This window comes from Sinohyriopsis cumingii, chromosome 5 (genome assembly GCF_028554795.1).
Source record: "Sinohyriopsis cumingii isolate HCF-2022 chromosome 5, ASM2855479v2, whole genome shotgun sequence".
Taxonomy (NCBI): Eukaryota; Metazoa; Mollusca; class Bivalvia; order Unionida; family Unionidae; genus Sinohyriopsis; species Sinohyriopsis cumingii.
The window spans coordinates 31,753,962-31,774,339 of NC_142965.1; the positions used below are offsets into that span (position 1 = coordinate 31,753,962).

The 20,378-nt window shown below is 34.9% G+C and overlaps 1 protein-coding gene and 1 long non-coding RNA gene across 2 annotated transcripts; one reads left to right on the plus strand and one right to left on the minus strand.

Moving 5' to 3' along the window:
- The first annotated feature begins 3,174 nt into the window (after nucleotides 1-3,174).
- Nucleotides 3,175-5,645, plus strand: LOC149798887 (uncharacterized). The gene is made up of 2 exons (XR_016421042.1): nucleotides 3,175-3,249; nucleotides 3,679-5,645. It is a non-coding gene; the product is annotated as an uncharacterized LOC149798887 (long non-coding RNA).
- A 1,257-nt stretch (nucleotides 5,646-6,902) lies between these two features.
- LOC149798888 (uncharacterized) lies at nucleotides 6,903-20,155 on the minus strand. Its single transcript, XM_089957809.1, has 4 exons — nucleotides 19,792-20,155; nucleotides 17,038-17,197; nucleotides 11,733-11,895; nucleotides 6,903-11,082 (listed from the first exon to the last, which is right to left on the minus strand). Exons 1-4 carry the CDS (start codon nucleotides 20,076-20,078, stop codon nucleotides 10,955-10,957), a joined length of 738 nt encoding a protein of 245 aa, XP_089813935.1. The 5' UTR covers nucleotides 20,079-20,155; the 3' UTR covers nucleotides 6,903-10,954.
- Nucleotides 20,156-20,378: the final 223 nt, after the last annotated feature.

The window sequence follows — 20,378 nt, forward strand, 5'->3', positions numbered from 1 at the left end:
TTAAGCAAACTAAACCGATCTTGTAAAAAAGTTAGTAAAGTTCAACATTTTATGAAAAATAAGTTATTACGTGGAAGAGAAACAACAATGAATAGGATGTACTGTGATTACAACGTCTTGTTGATTGGGAAAAATTACTACATAATTCAGAAACAGACTATACGCCGGGGAATTTGTTAATAACACTGGACAACAAATTTTTACAAAAGTCATGTTACTGAAATAAAATTAGTCAATTCTTATCAATTTTTATGTGCTGAACACGAATATGACAGTCAAATTGCAAAATTGGCTCTAGTTTTTTTGTAATCTGCAAGAAATTAATGTTTACATAACGAAATGCATTCCAATAGTAAAAGGTCAACTGTAATAGCCTAGCTATAAAAAATCAAGTCATTGACTACATCTTAGATTTCTTCGCCTGTCTCTTGTACAGCTGTTCGGGAGCATCTCTGAGGAGTGTCCAGCAGTAGTCAGCCAGCATTGTAGTGGACCATTTTCCCTGGTATCTTTGTTCCATTGTTGCGATATCTTGATGAAAACGTTCGCCGTGTTCATCACTAACAATACCACAGTTGCTAGGAAAGAAATCCAAATGGGAATGAAGGAAGTGAATCTTTAGAGACATATTGCAGCCAAGTTTCTTATACTTCATCAACATGTCTTCTACTAGTTCCTTATAGTTTTCTGCCCTAACATTTCCGAGGAAGTTTGTAGAAACTAGGCGAAAAGCATTCCATGCTTGTTTCGCGTCACCTTCCAGCAAGTTGTTGAACCGGTCATCTTTGAAAAGCTCTCGAATCTGAGGACCCACAAAAACTCCCTCTTTAATCTTTGCTTCGCTGAGTCGAGGGAATTTTTCATGCAGGTATCGGAATGCTGGCAAAGTCCGGTCAATGGCTTTCACGAAGTTCTTCATCAAACCTAGTTTGATGTGAAGGGGTGGTAGCAAGATTTTCTGAGCCTCAACCAGAGCTGGGTGTTGGATATTCTTCTCTCCAATGGCTACATTCTGCCTGTGAGTCCATTCCTTCCTCATGTAGTGCATTTCCCTTGCTCGGCTATCCCACTCGCATAAGAAACACATGTATTTTGTATATCCTTGCTGCAGTCCCATTAAAAGGGCAACTACCTTCAAATCACCACAGAGGTGCCAGCTGTACTTGTTATACTCAATGGAATTCAGTAGCTGCCTTAAGTTATCGTATGTCTCTTTCATGTGGACAGCATACGCTACTGGAATAGATGGAAGAATGTTTCCATTGTGCAAAAGCACAGCCTTGAGACTCAGTTTCGAAGAGTCCACAAATAGTCTCCATTCTTGTGGGTCATGAGTGATTTTTAAAGCATTCATGAGGCCCTCAATATCGGAACAGAATATCAGATTACTTTCCTTTCTGAAGAAAGGCTCCAATTGCTGGTGGCGCTTTCGATATGCAGTAATTGTGACATCTTCTTCTAGAAGATTCCATTGTTGGAGTCTTGATCCTAGCAATTCTGCCTTGTTCTTTGATAAGTCCAAATCACGAATCAGGTCATTTAGTTCTTCCTGTGTTATTCTGTGTGGGGTTGATGATGCACCACAGTGAAAATCTGGATCACTGCATGCTGATGGACCAGGAGAAGAACAGGTCGACTCACCTTTGTCTTCGTCAGATGAATCAAGAGAATATTCTGCTGGAGGTTCTGGAATAGGAAGTCCCTCACCATGTGGAACTGGTCTCAATGCAGACGGAATGTTTGGGTAGACTATTCTCGACTTCTTTCGCTTCGTTATTCCGCCGGAAAGAGGAGGAACCAAGCAGAAGTAACAGTCATTTAGGTGGTTGCTTGGCTCTCTCCACACCATTGGGACTGCAAACGGCATTGATGACCTTTTGCAATTCAACCACTGTGAAAGCTGTGTTGTACATGTAGCACAGCATATATGCGGAGCCCAAGGCTTGTCTTGGTCACCAACCTTGCATCCGAAGTAAAGATGATATGCCTTCTTCACTTGAGAATTGATACTTTTCTTCTGGTTGGCAAATGTCACTTCCCCACAAATATAGCAAAAATTGTCCGCGGTATTAACACACTTTCGAGGCATTACTGTTCTTTATTGTACGTAAATGGATAAAATAATAAGTTTTATGTAACAGTAGCTTGAACTGTCTCGCACAACGTCTAAAATATTTTAAATGCTTAACCTATCTGATTGGGCTTTATATAGTACACTGCTTACGTCAGCTTCAGCAGCCGCCTGGCATTAGTATAATAGGCCTACACATGTATAGTACACTGCTGGCGTCAACTTACTTCAGCAGCCGCATGGCATTAGTATTGCATTGCATCAGAAAATGATGCAATCAACTGTGGATGATGTGAGCATGATGGTATTATGCAATGTTACATCATTATTCCGGATGTTGCTGCAGTCCTACTGGAGAAATTTACACAGTGAAACATAGAAAATGAGGTATATGAATATCTTCAAAACGAGAGCCAATACAAATTTTTCACGGTTATATTCGTGTTCGGCACACCAAAATACTACAGATTAGGGCCTTTTCAAGTCAGTAATGATTTCACTGTTGACCAGTGTAATTTATGTTCTAGCGGCAAGTAGAGACGTTGGGTAGCAGACGATTTTGTACGTGTGGGACAACTTCTTGCAAAATGGAAACTTGGATTAAAATACAGTTTTGTTTTAAGGTACACATTTCCATCTTTTATATAATGTATTTATTTGTATGATTCTAAAAGATGCATAGTAAATCGAATTTTCTGGGTTACAGGTTCAAGAAGGTCATGGAGTGGGTCTTCAGGTTGCCATTTAGCAATCACATTTTCATATACATTTAGAGTCGAAATGTGGGACATTTTTGTACACTTTATTAATATAACTTTTTTTAATTAATGTGCGATTGTTCTTTCTGGATACAAAATGGATTTTTGACCCAAAATAGCACGTGATACAATGTTTACAGAAATGTGTCATACATGTGATTTAATGTTCATAAATATAACTATATTTGTGATAGTCAAACTTAATTTGTGAGAAATACAAATATGTTTTGAAAACAATAATAATTTGTGGAATTATTTTTTTCCAGAAAAAATTAACAGATGCTTAAAATATCGTTAAACTCATAACAAGCTTACTCGGGAATTTCCGTATATTCATAACTGACGGAAATTACCCAACTATAGGTACTGTGAAAAAGTACTGTTGTACATACCACCCGAACAAAGTACCACGATAAACCGGTATACTGTTAATATCGTGCACCTCTAAGCAATTTATAATAACCGTAAGGGGTTCAGATATCTTTGAAGAAGAGTTATCAGGGTTTATTTCTTTAATTTGAAGTATCACTTATCTTACATAAACGTATCATTCATCATAAACAAACGTATCATTGACCACACATAAACGTACCATTTATCACATATAAAGGTATCATCCATAGAACAGAAATGTATCATTTTCATATAAACATACAATTCATAATACATACACGTATCATTCATCACACACAAACGTATCATTCATCATACATAAACGCGACTGTGATCACATGTAAACGTGTCATTCATCATACCAAAACGTATCATTTAACTATTGACTGGAATAGCTAATTTCACTGATAAACCTCTTGTTTGCACAGTTCCTATTTTGTTTTTATTTCTTTTCAGTACACATTGAACATCACCTGGTCAGGTCAACACGGCGACTATAAATGCTTGACACTCTGGACAAGAATTTCCAGACATTCTAGACAAGAATTTCCAGAAATTCAAGAAAAGTCCATTTTGTCCTTTTAACTGCAGAGTTTTGAAACAATTTCTGCTATTGTACATCGATAGCACTATTTTTAAATTAGCTGGTGTGGTAGACACATTGGATGTCATACACCATCTTCATTTAGAACCAGGAAGACACAATAAGAAGTGTTCTAGTGGAAATCCTATGTGGATATAACATTCCGTTTTGGAGGAATAATAACTGCAAGATTTTCATGATGGATGGTGGCCATTTTGGATGCCACATTGGCACCATTTCCATTCAGCATTAACTAGACATCGTATGTATAGGCCTACTTTTGGTGAAAACACAGTGTTGATATGACCAACCATTGAGGAGAAGCAGTGATAACAAGACGCCTAAGATGGCCATTGTTAGAAGTCGGATCTAAAACTTTTTCATTTACGACCATCTAAACATCACAGGGAGTAATTCAGTGAAAACCTCGTGTTAATATGGCCTTTGTTTCAGGAGAAATATTAATAACATTATTTTCATGGTGACCACTCTTGCAGGTGTATTGGATTTCTGGGTGGAACAGCGTTCATTTGGAACCAACTAGACATCATAAGAAACTGTTTGGTAAAATAAACGCCCATTTTAATAAGACCTTCTATTCTGAGGGAGTAGCGATAGCACGATTTTCAAGATTGCCTTTATGATGGCCATATTTTACTGTATCTCTGCTCTGTTGTCTTTAAAACCAAAGAAACATCACAGTGAGAACCGCATGTTTATATGGCCACTCATTCAGAAGAAGTAGCAATGGTTAGATTTTCAAGATAGTTGCTGTGGAGTCCATAATGAACATTGAGATCAGAACCATTTTATCTCAAAACAATTATGAAGTATTCTGGTGAGAACTTCATGTCAAGATGACCTTCTTTTCATGAGGAGTAGCGATAAGAAGAGTTTCAAGATGGTCTTTGTTGGGGCCATATTCAAAGTCTGGGAGGCACCTTCATGTAGGACCAAATGGGCCAAGAGATGAATGTATGTGTAAAGTTTCGTGGCAATTCGTTTAAGAGAAATAACGAGAACAAACTCATGCAAACAGATGGAAAAATATCATCCGATAAGCTCTTCTCGCCAGAACTAGTAATGCTAAAAACAGCAATGAAGAACAAAAAGTAGCAGAAAGCAAACGCAACATCCCAGCCAGCAAAAGAAAGAAGTACCCCTTTCTATCAATATTAAAACAGTAAATCCTGTTAACAGAGACATTGAAAATAAAACAAGACAAAGCAAAAAAAAGCTAGAGCAAAGTATAGGAAAGAAAGAAAACAACAAGAAAAGTAAAATGGAAACATAAATCTAAAGTCAAATACAAGCAACCAGGACAGACACAAAACCAGAAACAAACAAACACACAAAGTATTGAAAATCAGGAAAAGAGAAACAGCAAATGTACCAACCCCAGAGATGGTGGGGAGAAACTCCGGAAAAAGAGAGAAGAATAATAGATAATATATAAGATAGACAAATAAAAGTTTATGGATGGAAAAATTTGCCTGTAAAAAACAAAACAAAACAAGAAATATCAACAAAAGAGGTTTTGTCATGTCAAATTCATGTTTACATATTATTTTTCATATGGTTTCATTGTAATTATAAATGTAATATACCCTCTTCTATTCAAAGTGGAAGTCAGTAACAATATGAGAAAGAAAGTAAATAATCTTGTGGATATCTTTATTATCTCTTTAATTCATAATATAGTTTTATTGTAAGTTTTATTATAAGTCATTTTAGTTTATGACGTTCATATTTTAATTCTTTTATTTCAGTGACTGGCTAGTACTATAGTACAGTACATGTACACTACGTTGTAGGAATCACATCCATAAGCCAAGGCCGATCGCTGGGTTAAGTAAAAAACTTTGTCGGTAAATTCGAATTCAAATCTAAGAAACGAAACATCACGTGACACTAAGAGTGCATTTGCCCATGCACTTTCTAGTTGTTGATTGGTTCAATAGGTTGATAATGTCATAACATGACTATTTGATTTATTTTAAAATAGTAATATTTAATTGTTTCAGAATCTTTTTAGTGAATCAGATTATGTTTATTTGATGCATATACTGAGATTATACAATGAAAATACGTGAACCACGTATTTCATTCTTCAGTTAAGCTCAGTTCTGTATGAGTTGTTGAGAAGAAATAGTGATTTATTTATAATATTTGTTCTTTCTTTAAGCAGAATGGAAAATGTTTAATTTGAAAATCTTTAAATTAAACAGTCAACACTTATCAGATAATGTGTATTTGTTCAAGGATTTGAATATTTAAATTGTATTGGATTATGTGAAACTTACAGGGACTTTAATGATATTCTAAGTTCGCATGATTACCCTGAAGTAAAAATATCTTGGATTTAGAAATATGATTCTTCAGTGATGCTAGCAAGTTAGCACATAAAAATATTATGACCTTCATTTTTAAAATCTTTGGACAGTTTCCCGATCAGTGAGAAATTGATAGTACATTTATGATATTCTAGGAATTCATACAGTGTAAGTTATTTTTAATTCATTCACATTGTTTTTTTGTATTTGATTTAAATACATTTACATTTTGGAAAATTGAATACTTGTTGGGCTTATTCACCCAGAGTGAATGCCTGGCATCGTAAAGCAAAACTGTCAAATAGTATCAAATGTTTGAGAGGAAATAAATTGTTTTGATTTTCTTCTGATCTTGTCATGAGATAGGCAGATTCATGTACTTAATCCCCAGATGAGTATTGTTATTAGAAAATGTATCATAATGAACTGGGCAAAAATACTGCACTACACAAGATTTTTATGAATGTTGCTAGTCAACAAGCTGGATTCAAATGGTTGCACAATAAGTGTGATTTTGAAAAAACAGGAAAAAACCCATTACAGACTGATAGAAAATTTATTTGGGATCATATGAGATGAAAAAGGTCTCTGTTACCCTAGATGCATAACCTGAAAATGATCCATTGATAAACGCAGGTGGTAGTGCCCCAACCCCCACCCCCCACCCCGAAAACGACACCTGACAACTGGACAGACAAATACTGTGACACCTATGTCGCACCATTTGCATCATCTATTGCTGGCAAGACAAAAAGGATCCCAAATCTTGAATATGACGTTTAATAAAACAAGAACATGCTAGTATGCTCAAAAATAACAGTATCAAATAACAATGCCAGATATAAATTATTCAAGAAAGGAATGTCATCGGATCATCAAATAACTAAGATTGCCGAGGTTTTCCTAGTTACTATCATTCAGACATTTCTGTTACTTGTATAGTTCATATACTGCATTGATATGTTTTTAAAAATGACATGAATAAACTTAAATGTATCTGTAAATAGACAATTTGCACAATTTTTTTTTAACCATGAAAATATAAGATGCAAATATAAAAATTAGGTTCATTAATATAAAATACTGATAGTTTTAAAAAAACAATGTGTTTTTAATGAAAACACTTTTAACTTGTTGCTTGAACTTGCACACAGTGTGGATAAAAATATTAGTTATATATACTTATTGCCTGAATATGCACACAATGTGGATAATGATATTACTTATCCATACTTATTGGCAGATTATGCACACAATGTGGATAAGAATATTATTTATTGCCAGGTTCCATTCATCAACATATTTGTCAAAAAGATTAATATCCAGTTAAACTTCAAAATCAAGACAAGTTTTTGATGATTATCTATAAATAAATTCTCTATCTATTCTTGTTAAATATACCATTCTATTATCTTTTAGTAGACAAAAATATAATTTGTTTTTCTTGTTTTGACTCAGTCCTCTGGTAAGCTAAACACATCTATATTTTCTTGCACTTATACCGTAACTGGATATAAATTGTAAAGGTTTCTAAACAAAATCAGATTTTTTATAGATAATACCCACTCATTACAATGTTGTCAATCAGACATACAGTATACCGCTTTGCTGTGCATTTCCTTATAATTAAAAAAAACCCCAAAACAACATGATATGATACATATAATTTTATGACAACATAATGAAATGGGATTCATGGCCCATACCTGCCTTACAATAGGTAATGTGTTACAATAAGGGGCTTACAGTAAGACTGCCTTATAATAGAAAATGCATCACAATAAAGGGACTTGTAGTGAGAGTGCCTTATAACAGGGGCTTGCCTTAAATTCAGGGAGTGATATATTCTATGGTGACACAGTAAAGAAGCTGCATTAAATGGCAAGACATAGCAGATGTCAGTAAAATGTAATTAAAAAAAAATCAGATATTTCAATAATGACAGTTCCATATTATCAAATAATTTTGAATAATTTTATCTGCCCACATTTTTTTTAATTTCATTAGTCATAACAACTGCATTACAAATATGTATGGGTAGCAATCTGAAGTGTCTTTGCTGAGCTTGTATGGAAGGTTCGTATATTTGTTTAGGTTGGGTCATTCATCCCAGGATGCTTGTCTGCACAATTACAGCCAAGGTCCAAATCGTCCAAAACAATCGATGCCTGAATCAAATCGTAATATCTGAGCACAGCCTGTCAACTGATGTCCATTTGCCAGGTTTCTGATGGTACAGTTCAAACATGGTGCCAGCCTAATGCTGTGGGAGCAACTGTCTGTTGCCTGCCAGTACTGGACTATTATGACTGTGTCAGGCAGTTTTTGGCTTGTTGTAAATCACTGTGAGTTGATTGCAATTCTTTTTTAAAACAAGATAACTCACTGCACCTGATAATTGAAATTTGTTGGGCATAATTTTAGTTGTAAGTATATGACCTAGTTAGACTCTCAAGAATTACTTGTATAGTTCTTATAGTTATTTAAATTATTATAATCAGACTTTTTTCATGAAACATTGGCATGATTTATTTAGAAAGCACTAAAGCCACACAAATGATATTTCTGGCATTCACCATATATTTTCAATGTTCCCATGCTTTTCTAAAGACAAATTTCCAGCACATTTCCAGGGTTTTTCCAAGATGAAATTAACTTTTTCAAGGTTTACATATAACCATTACTGAATGGAATTAAAGAACATTTTAGAACAAAACATGCATTTTCTAAATGTATAGATGTTTTCTCTTTCAAGACTCTAAAAAACATCTAAGTCAGAAAAGATGATCATATACAAAACCACAAAATGTATCACATGAAACAAATTTGATTGTATTCCTATAAATTGGCATATAAAGTCATTCCAGTGTATAGAATACAATTTCTAACTTTATTTTGCTGATGTGCATTGTGTTTCTAAGTGGGAACAGTATAATGAACATAAATTAGTTTTGTTTCCTTTCAAACTTTTAATCCTAAAGAATTCTATAGCAATATATATAATTATATACTTATAAAAAGTAAACATTTCCCATTACAGTATTTAAAAAAACAATAAACGCAAATAATTAGAATCTTGTAACAAAAAGGAGTTTAACCCTGAATTTATCTGTGCCAATAAAATCCCAAACAAGATTTTTTCAAACAACTTAATCTCCTTAAGACAATCTGGTCAAAAATCCATCATTTAAAAACATTTTCTAAAGGGCTGATTTAAATTTTGACAAAAGATCTTCAAAATTATATAATGTTGTATAAACAAGGACCGAATTTTCTGTAAAATCAACTTGACTTCTTGGAATATGTTAAACCAGTCCACAAACCTGTATTGATACAGGGGTTCATATCGCTTTTTAATATGTAATATAAGGGATGACAATTTCTCATTTCAGCTCTAAGATTCAACAATTTGGACTACAACTTTGGCTTAAATGAATAGCAGCCCGCTATCTAATCCTGGTTTCCTCCGAATATTCCCACCCCATTTTTCACATTTTGACATGTAGGTTGGGGTGTGTGGTCATTGCAATTGCATATCGAAAATTTGGAATTTGCCACTTCTGTGCGGCAGCGACATGTTAGTCACATACCAGCAGGTCTAGAAATTTTAAACTTATGTTATATTGACTTATACCTGCATGAAATCGATAGGAAAATTATTTATTTTCTCAGGAACGGCAAGTATTGTAATCGTTATGTCTTTAATCTTATGACAGACTAGACGAAACTATGGCATAGATGAAACCTCACCTGGTACTTGCCATTTGCATTAGTAGTCACATAACTTCACCAATCTCAAACAATGTTATTGGAAGTCCAATGGTCATGTGATATCAACAAAAACTCAGTTTTAAGTCAGATACTTTTTGTAAATACCAGCAATCATGCCAGTCTGATTTATCAAGCAGGGAGCACATGTCAACGTGGCAGTCATGTGATAAAACAAAACTCCAGAAGTTGTTCCTGGAATACATATATATGGAAAATTTTGTGTTCTTTCGTTTTTGTATTTTTATTACAACCAGTATACGACTTTCATTTTAAAATTTTGTTTATTTTTTTCTCTACAACATTTGAAAAAGTGGGTTGTGTACTCATGCGACTAGCAAAGCAACTTGTGAGTACCAGGTCACATTTCATCAACGCCGTAGTGTTATCTCGTCTTCCAGCAGATTAAAGACATAACGATTCTAATACTCAAAATTTATAAGAAAATAAGTAATTTTCATATCAATTTCATACATGTATCACTCGATCTAACAATGTTTAGTTTGCTAGGCCATCCGGTAAGCAGTTATGCTTTGCCACTACAATATTGTAAGCTGACTTTGAAAATAAAAGTCTACTAGACAAATCTAATCCAATGAGTGTTTGGATTGACTCAGCGTATAAGTTTACTGCAAGCACCCAAATGATCCATACTGCACCCTCCAAATATTCTGGCTAGAACTTGATAAATTTAACTCAGAATCAGTTTAGTTATGACTCAATTACATGACTGTTTTGGGCATCAAGTGGTGGCAGAAAATTCCTGGATTTTTCCCGATTTCCTGGTGGCACGGGAACCCTGTATTTTGTACCACTTTTCGAACAGAACTTGTTTTTGCCATGGAGGCATATGTGTTATACAAGCATCAGTCTAGTTTACATCATACTGAAGACACTACATGGTATAAGTTAAGATTATTTTTAATCACTAATGGCAAAATGATTGTTTTAAATAGGAATTAATTTTTCCTCTCCAGACTCTTCCTGGGCAACTTTTCTGCAGCAATCACTGAATTGCTAATTGTACAATTATTGTTTACTCTAGGAATTAATTTTTGCTCTCAGGACTTTTTAAGGGGAACTTTTCTGCAGCAATCTCAAACATTCGGATGAATACAGAGACATCCTGACCACCGGAAAATATCTTCTGACCATTCATGTAGAATGTTGGAACTCCTGTGAAGGCAAAGAAAAAGGCAAATCATTAAAAATTTACAAATCATTGTGGCGAAATTTCCCTAATCTTGGAGGGGGGAGTCAAAAATGAACACAAATGAGATCAAATTTTGTCATTTTATTGACAGGTCTACTGTATGTAGCAGGAAAAATGGCAATGAACAAAAGGAAAGGGACCCTTTAGTGTTGTTCATTATGGCCTAATGTCCATTAGATGGGGATGTGTCTTAAGGCAAGTTTTTACTGTATATAATACATTACTGAAAAGAGACATACTGGGGGGTAAAAATATCACTTCTTACATGTACCAACGGTGATACAATTAAACAATATAGATGTATTCTGACAAACTGTAAAATGGCATTATTGGTCAGAATACCTGATGAGGATGAACTGGCTATATATATGAAAATTCTCAGAACTTCTCATAAAACAAAGGCTTTTTCACTTGACAGTGCAATTATCTTCCAAGAAAAACTCAAAAAAACAAGATCATGTAGTATAATATGTCTAAATTCTTCTTTACCAAATTACTTTAAGAAACAAAAAATAACATGAAAAATGAAAATAGAGAAATAGAAACTGGGGGGGTGGATGAAAGGTCCATTTAGATGGAAAAGTAATAGTGAAGTATAATTATTAAATGTTACCTGAAATTCCTTTTTGAGACCATGCGGTAGCTTTGCTAAACACAGTCTTCAGATTGTTGGCATTTTCAATGTAGTTTTTCACTTCGGTCTCGTCAAAACCCACTTCCTTTGCCACTTGGAGTACAGTGCTGTCTTGAAGCATATCTCCTTCCAAAAAATATTTCTGAAAAAAAGCATTGGATTTTTGAGCAAACATAGCTTCTAAGTTTCAGTTTTTATATTATTTGTTTTAATGTGCTCATACAATGTACAAAATGTTATTTGTATTAATTTGCTCTTGTAAACCACAAAGTGTTATTTGTCTTAATGTACTCATATAGTCTGCAAATTATTATTTGTATCAATGTGCTAGTGCTATTGGTCTCAGTTGATTTCAAAGTGCTAATATAGTCTGCAAAGTGTTATTTGTATCAATGTGCTAGTGCTATTGGTCTCAATTTATTTCAGTGTGTTAATATAGTCTGCAAAGTGTTATTTGTATCAATGTGCTAGTGCTATTGGTCTCGACTGATTTCACTGTGATAATATAGTCTGCAAAGTGTTATTTGTATCAATGTGCTAGTGCTATTGGTCTCAATTGATTTCAGTGTGCTAATATAGTCCAAGTGTGGCTTTCGAGCCGGCAGGTCAACTGTAGACACGATCGTCTCACTATGCCAGTTGCAGGAGAAGTGTCGCAAGCAGCAGATGCCCCTCTACAATGCCTTCATAGACCTGACGAAGGCATTTGACCTTGTCAGTTGGAGTGGACTCTTCAGACTCCTACAGAAGATCAGCTGCCCCCCACGACTGCTTGCTGTTGTCATGTTGTTCCACGTGAACATGCACAGCACAGTCTGCTTCAATGACACAACAAGTCAAACAAAGCTGTGTCCTTGCACTAATGCTCTTCGACATCTTCTTCTCCATGCTTCTCCAGTATGCCTTCAAGGGCTGCAGCGAGGGAGTGTACATCCATACCAGGGCTGATGGCAAGCTGTTCAACATTGCCCGTGTCCGTGCTAAGACTAAAGTCACAGAGGTACACATCCATGAACTGCTCTTCGCTGATGATGCAGCCTTGACATCACACACGTTAGATGGACTGCAGCAGCTGGTATGCCGCCTCTCCCATGCCTGTAAGGAGTTTGGACTTACCATCTTTTTGAAGAAAACGAATGTCATGGCGCAGGACACAGACTCCCCTCCCTCCATCACCATTGATGGGTACAACTTGGAAGTTGTTGAGAACTTCACATACCTCGGGTCCACCATCTCCAGCTCACTCTCGTTGATTCTGAGGTGAATGGCAGGATTGCCAAGGCATCAGCAGTGATGGCCAGACCGAACCAGAGGGTCTGAAACAATTCCAACCTCAGTGAGAAGACCAATCTGTGTGTCTACCAGGCCTTCATGCCCAGCTCACTCCTCTACAGCAGCGAAACATGGACCACCTATGCGAGACATGAGAGGGAACTCAACAGCTTCCACCTGAGATGCCTGCGGTGCATTCTGCACATCCAGTGGCAGGACAAAGTACCCAACAATGAGGTTCTGGAACACGCCAACATGAACAGCATGTTCTCCATTCTCAGCAAGAGGTAGCTTTGCTGGCTCGCCCTTGTCAAGAGACTGGACCCAGACTGCATTCCCAAGGACCTGTTATATGGGGAGTTAGTAGAAGGCGCATGAACAACTGGACAACCACGTCTGTGCTACAAAGATGTTTGCAAGAAGGACATGAAGATGGCCAACATCAATGTCAACGACTGGGAGTGCTGTGCTAACGACTGTTCCACCTGGCGCCTAGCTGTTAGACAGGGCGTTCAAAAAGCCAAGGAAGAGATGAACATAAAGCAAGCTGAAAAGAGAGCTAGAATGAAGGAGAAACAAGAACTTACTCTGGAGCTACACCATTGTCTCTAGTAGATGGACAGATGCCAAGAAAAATATAGTCTGCAAAGTCTTAGTTGCATCAGTGTGGTAGTGCTATTGGTTTCAATTGATTTCAATGTGCTATAATAGACGGTAAAGTGTTATTAGTTTCAGTGTGCTAATACATGTATAGACTACAAAGTGCTATTTGGTTTCAACATGCTAAAATAGGCTCCAAAGTGTTATTGGTTTTAATGTTATAATATCAACTGAAAATGAATCGTCTTGATGTGCTAATACAGACTACATATTATTGGTCTTACTGCAATGTATTATTTGTCTTAATGTGGTAATATCAACTGCAATGTAATATTCATCTTAAATGTGCTAGCATAGGTTGTTAAGTTGGTATACACAGATTTCTCCTCTGGTTGCCATTTTTCTCTAATAATGAACACTGGACAAAGGGTGGGATGGGGCAGAGGAGAAGTGTCTGAAAATTGTGAAAACTGAGGGATTGATTTATAATTGTAAAAAAACTCATAAAATTGAAAAAAAAGAAAAACAACAATGAAAAATATTGGTTTAAGTGGGGGATGACCATCAATCCAGTGTGGATGCACAGACTATAACGTTTACGATAACAGGTATCAGACTGAATGCAATTGAGACCCATGTGACAAAAATATGAGTTTCATCTCTGTGACTGCAGACTGAAATTCTTTTAAAGGGCTTGTGGCATCATGGTCTTTGTAGAAAAGTGTGTACATGTATATTCATGTACATTGTTAGTCAGCAAACCTGAATGACCTTGGAAAAATTTCTGATAGTGTCTGTTCTTTATATGAATAAGCACATATACATATTTGGCCAGCATAAAATACAATTTAATTTGCCATTATTCTTGCATCTAGGATCCTAAGGGCAAGGGATATTATGTCCATTTATGGTTCTTCTGTTTAGCCACCAACATATTTGTTGTCTGCATGGCTGTATCATCTATCAATGATTACTAATGTACAGTTATAAATGTTTTATCAGTGCTTATGTGACCCATACAAACTTACCTATCTGAATATCTAATTCATCTAAAAAGAGATGCACTATGAATCTCACTCTCATTTATGTGTTCACTCATCATCTACCAGTGTTCATTTTCAGTTGATCTTGTGTATGTCTGTGGGAGCAGTACAGTGCAACCCCTTCAAAAACATGAGCATGAAGCAATTATAATGTTCCACAGAGCAAGTTTTCTTTAGTTAGATGGTTAAAATCAATGATGCTTCAAATGTAGGAGTTTCCAAGGGCTTCACCTCTCACCCCCAAACTCCACTGGGGTTCCATTGCAGAGACCAATAGAAAACTCATTTATGCCCTCCTAAACACTATCTCTGGATGATCTGCCACTGTTTATTGCAATAAAATTCTCGTTTTCTTACTATTTTTCATTAGAAAATAATAATACATAAATAAGGTCCAAGTGTATATCTCTCATGTTTTTCACCCTACCCTGAAAATTCTGTCCTTTTTTATTATTAATTCAACCTTGAAAATATGTTACACTAATGATCATAACTGAAAATGCATTGCGCCTCGGCAGATTACTACAAACTATTAATGTTTTTCCTGCAAACACATTTGTTTTGCAACGAAAATTAACTGTCATTCTAGAGCTGTTTTTTGCCAAGATCACCACTGACATGGAAAGATGTGCACTCAAGAAAAATGGCAGAGGGATTTTTTCTCCAGTGACATAAAAGTATATCCAGTGGGTGCATGGGAGTCAAGATCTGGTGATGTAGGACAAAACATTGTGGGAAACCCTTAATCCCATGCTCAATGTGTAACACTGGTCAGGGATCTTTTTTCCCTATTTAAAATATTTCTTGGTGAGTACAGCTGTGTGAATAATTGGTTGATTTCCTGATCCTGAGATTACCTTTATATAAAACAAAACCTCAGCTTCCTGGAACTTTTAGGCATGATCCAAAGTGGCCCCTCTAAAGCGACTGCTTTCATATTTTATAACAATTCTGACATATAAAGTAATGGAAAACATGTTAAATATATAGCATTAAATAATTTTGATAAAGTTACGATGTTTTTGGTTATTTTGAACAAATATAAAATGCATCATGGTGAAGATTCAGTAACATGAACATGAAAATAATCTACTAGTTCAGATCGAAAATGTAACCTACATTTCCCATGGTGAATATAAATATTAATGCATATCAATTAGGGTCAGAGGCACTTTGAAGGATATGAACAGGACTTGTATGCTGAGAACTGACTTAAGCAAATTTACCTGTACAGAGCATGATATATGTATGTTATCTTTGTTAACCATTCTGGGAAATGTACATAATAATTATGTTTTGTACACTCATGGTTCAATATCTATTGAAATTACTCTTTCCTACAGAGCAATCAAATCCATTTATATGCTTTTCATTACAATCAAATGCTAATGTTGCATTTTGATGGTTAGAAAGTGGAACTGTGTATGATGGAAGAATAACTATGAATGATGGAAGGATAACTATGAATGAAGGAAGGATAACTGTAAACGATAGAAGGATAACATGTGTGATGGACAGTCATTTTATGTCTTGTGAACACAGATATCAAATTGCTTTGTTAAAATAAACTCAGCCAATATGGATTCTACTCACACCTGTGCTGGTAGGTGATTAACCTTTATCAATCAATTAAGGCAAGATTGATTGCTGATCAAGAGTTAATTACATATCCTTGGACTACAGAATGCCTTTGTTCATATTGTTACAAGTCATTAATCATGCTTGATTAACTTTAGGTCTCTGTATCACAGTTTCCATACTGTCATTACTGCATTCAGCGATAGTCAGGTAAACAAAATCAAATTTCTTTGTATCTCACTCTCTGTCTTCCTCTTTCTTAATTACATTCTAAAAGTATAATACAGTTCTTATAATATCAAGGCAATAACTATCCGATTATGTTATTGATTTCTGTTACTCAGTTCTATGTGGAAGTTGTTGTTCAAATATTAGTTATGTCTACAGATACAAATACATGTACATCATAGTAAGTAACAATTTGAGGGAACATGTCACTAGTCCATATGAGTGAAAATACTGGTTAACTGCCATACAGATAATTGACATTTTACTGTATACCTTTGCTACATTGCTCTCAACACATCTCTAATCAGCACAACACCCATAACTTGATAAGATGTACAGAAGGAATAAGGACAGGTCAATATCTATAGTTTTCTATGTCAAAACTGAATCAAACAAATAAACAGTCTTTTATTCTTTAATGTAAGTCTTTTGGTATTTAAACAAAAGATGGCAGAAGACACCACTCTCAAACTGATGTAGGCATCTACTATTTATGTTCGACTGTTATTCTTGTATATTTTCATTCCGAATTGGTCCAGAGTATAGCTCTTGTAGTTACTAACTTTGAAAAGTGCTTCGGCAACATCATTTTGCTTTACTCCATCATCTTTTTCTTTGGCCAACTCCAGAAGCGCATGAGCTTTGATGGTGCTTGGAAAGCGCTCGCTTGTCCGGGAGAAATCCAACCCTATCTCCTTCCCAGCTTCTCTTAGATACTGGAACCTGGCAATGAAAATAGCTACTGTAACAATGAAACCTATCAAAATCAAAACGTCATCAGTAAACTAAAATAACCTTGAAACAAAACAAAAGTTTCTCATCACAAATCTTTCCTTGATTAATATCAGTAAACGTAGCTTACAAAATTTATGCCCTATATTAAAAACAAGAGGAAATTTTCAGACCCCAATCAATATACAAATTTCAAATCGAGATCTATTTACAACAAGTAGATCTGTCAGCGAACAACAAAGGTTCATGTTTGGTCCTTGTTTGGAATTACAGGTCTCTTTATTTTTAAGTAACTTATTATAGTACAAGTCATAAAAGTAACATGTATTCAGGACTATTTCAGATACTGGTGTGATTTTTTAAAATCTGACTCCAAATATTTTTAAAGGGTGATTACTCACTGTATTTCGATCCTCATACATATGTGTCATACCTATATATTCCTTTAAGATCATTGTATAAATGCCCAGAGCAGCACATATGGCAAAAATCAATGTTAAAGTTTTTGGACATATTTTGGAGGATGTCAACCTAGTGGTGTGATCTGGTACAAGCTAGGCTGAATGTCACAGCATGTGATGTCACAATGAAAGCAACTCATGCTGAAAAAGGTCATTCTACCCTATTATTTGATATGATAGACCTGACTCTCCCATGTCTTGACCCAGTTTAGTCCTTAACCACCATACTGAATATCCATAGCAATCAATAATTTTCATCCGGAAATGGACATTTAAGGTGTAGAGCATTCAACAATCAGGATTTAATAGACTTTTTGGTTAAAATACATTAGTACTACATATTAGGACAACAATTAATGTTTATTTGAATAAATGCACCTATATGTCCACAATTACATACGATTTTGAATAAGCAATGTACTCTCTGTGTTGGAGAGTAATCATTCAAAATGGTATAGAGAGTTACGGATCAGTTATTGATCCGTGATACAATATTAAAATGTACCTTAGTTTTATTGTTCAAATTTTATCCTGTGAGTTAAACGAACTTGTTATATTTTCATTCTCACTTTTAACAACTTTGCAAATACAAATGAATTTCAATATTTAATTTAAAACTTGATTTCTGAATAGAGATTTTATTATATTAAATATAGGATATAATAACACTTCCATGTAACAAAAGATCACAAAGTTATTTAATTTCAGAATTATATTTTGTATTCCCAAATTGTAATAAATTCATCAATTTGGAAATTGACAACAAAAATGCTTTAACTATATCAAACAGGTTTTACAAACTGATGGTCAGTTCTTCTCACTATTGTTGTTTGCAAATAAAGTAGGATGAACTGATTGAACAAAATAAAATGGTAATATTATATTTAATAATAGTGGCATCAATCAATTTTGGTCTTAGCAATTTGCATAGAACTAAATGATATGTCATGAATTCTGGAAAAATAACATACTGACCATTAAACAAACATGAGTAAAATATATGTCATCATTCAGAAGAAATACCATCACCATTTCACCATTTTCATTGTGCTATCATTTTCTTTAGGCCAAAAAATATGCCTGTTTAGCATTGCAATATTTTTAAATTAGGGTAGGCAAGTAAGCATTTATAAAAACGTTATATATATATATATATATAAATTCACCTGAACAGCATTGCAAAATTGCTCAAAGGAATAAAGCATGAATATTTTTCTGATATATATAATATGTACTAAGCACGTCAAGTACTGGACTAAAACAGTTTAAGTGGATGGAAAAATCAATTTCTGGATTTAAAAAAAATTGTTTCAATAACTTTTAAATAGGGTAAATGTGCTAGGGTTGGCAATGAAAAACTGGGATGGTCAGCCAACTGGAAAAATATTTTTGTTGGCCTTATTATAATTGTTTTATTTTGTAGTACTGTATTATATAGTACAGTATTCAATATAAAGATAAATTCTGCATAAATCTAACAAAAGCCTTAACATACTCAGACCAGTATATATATGCACATTTTGTGGATGCATGGGTTTTTCTTTTTTTTCCCCAATGTGAGTAATTTGCATAAAACTAAACGATACATTATGAATTCCGAGAAAAAAATAACATATGTTCCTTTAAACTAAGATTGGTAAAATATATTTCATCTTTCTAAAGTACTAGCACAAACGTTTTTGTTATGCAATCATTTTCTTTATTATAATATACGGTCTATAAGATTAGCAGACTATGGACAGATGATATTGACTAATGATATTAGATGAAAATTGGAGTTCTGTTTACTCAAATGCAGTTTTGACTGCATAACGTACATAGGAATAATGAGAAATATCATATTTGAATCAACTGTAATGTCACATTCAAATGTAAGACGAAACTTATTAATATTTCACATGGTCCGAACCAGCCCTTAATTTGGTCCGAATAAATCTGGTCCTAATCAGCCACGGTATTAATATGTCTACATCCTAGTCATGCACTGTAAGACATCGACCCTGATATTTATGTTTTTGGGGGGTCGAATAAATATATGGGTCGATGCCTTGCATTGAAGGACTACCAGCACCCCTTTTTAAGTTAATGGCCCGAAACAAGAGCCCAAATACCCGTATACCTTACCTAGGATTATTAACATTCATGTACTCCTTTGGTTTTGGCAACCCTTCTGGTGGGGTGTCAGGTCGTAAAAGAAAAGGTTCCCACCGGACTCGAAACTCAAATTTATCCTTGAGTGAGTCCATGGCGAGTTCCATTTTCCTTTTCCCGACCCAACACCAAGGTCAGATAACGTCGCTAACTACATCAACATTGACTCTAGCCTTAGATGATGTTGCCATCTCTTGAAAAGTTGACCCAAGTTTAAACCCGGGAAGAAGGAGAACGTTTCGTACTGAAAGATATATCATACATAACAACAGATCACAATATTCGTCCTATTCATCGGGTTGTTTACATTTGATCTAGACTTCCGGTCTAGCTTCAGTTTTCACTGTGTATATCCGGTACGAGAGAATTATTTCCCTTCGAGTACAATTACAATCAATGTGAGGTCGGTAATGTTTGGTCTTCAGAATGATATAACATATACTGCGTAGATCTATAAACAGAGGAGACTAAATCTAATGTATTTAATGTAAACGTCACAAAGAACACTCGTCACAAACGTTATTTAGGTGGAGCCTAACAACCATGCTTTAATTTTCAGG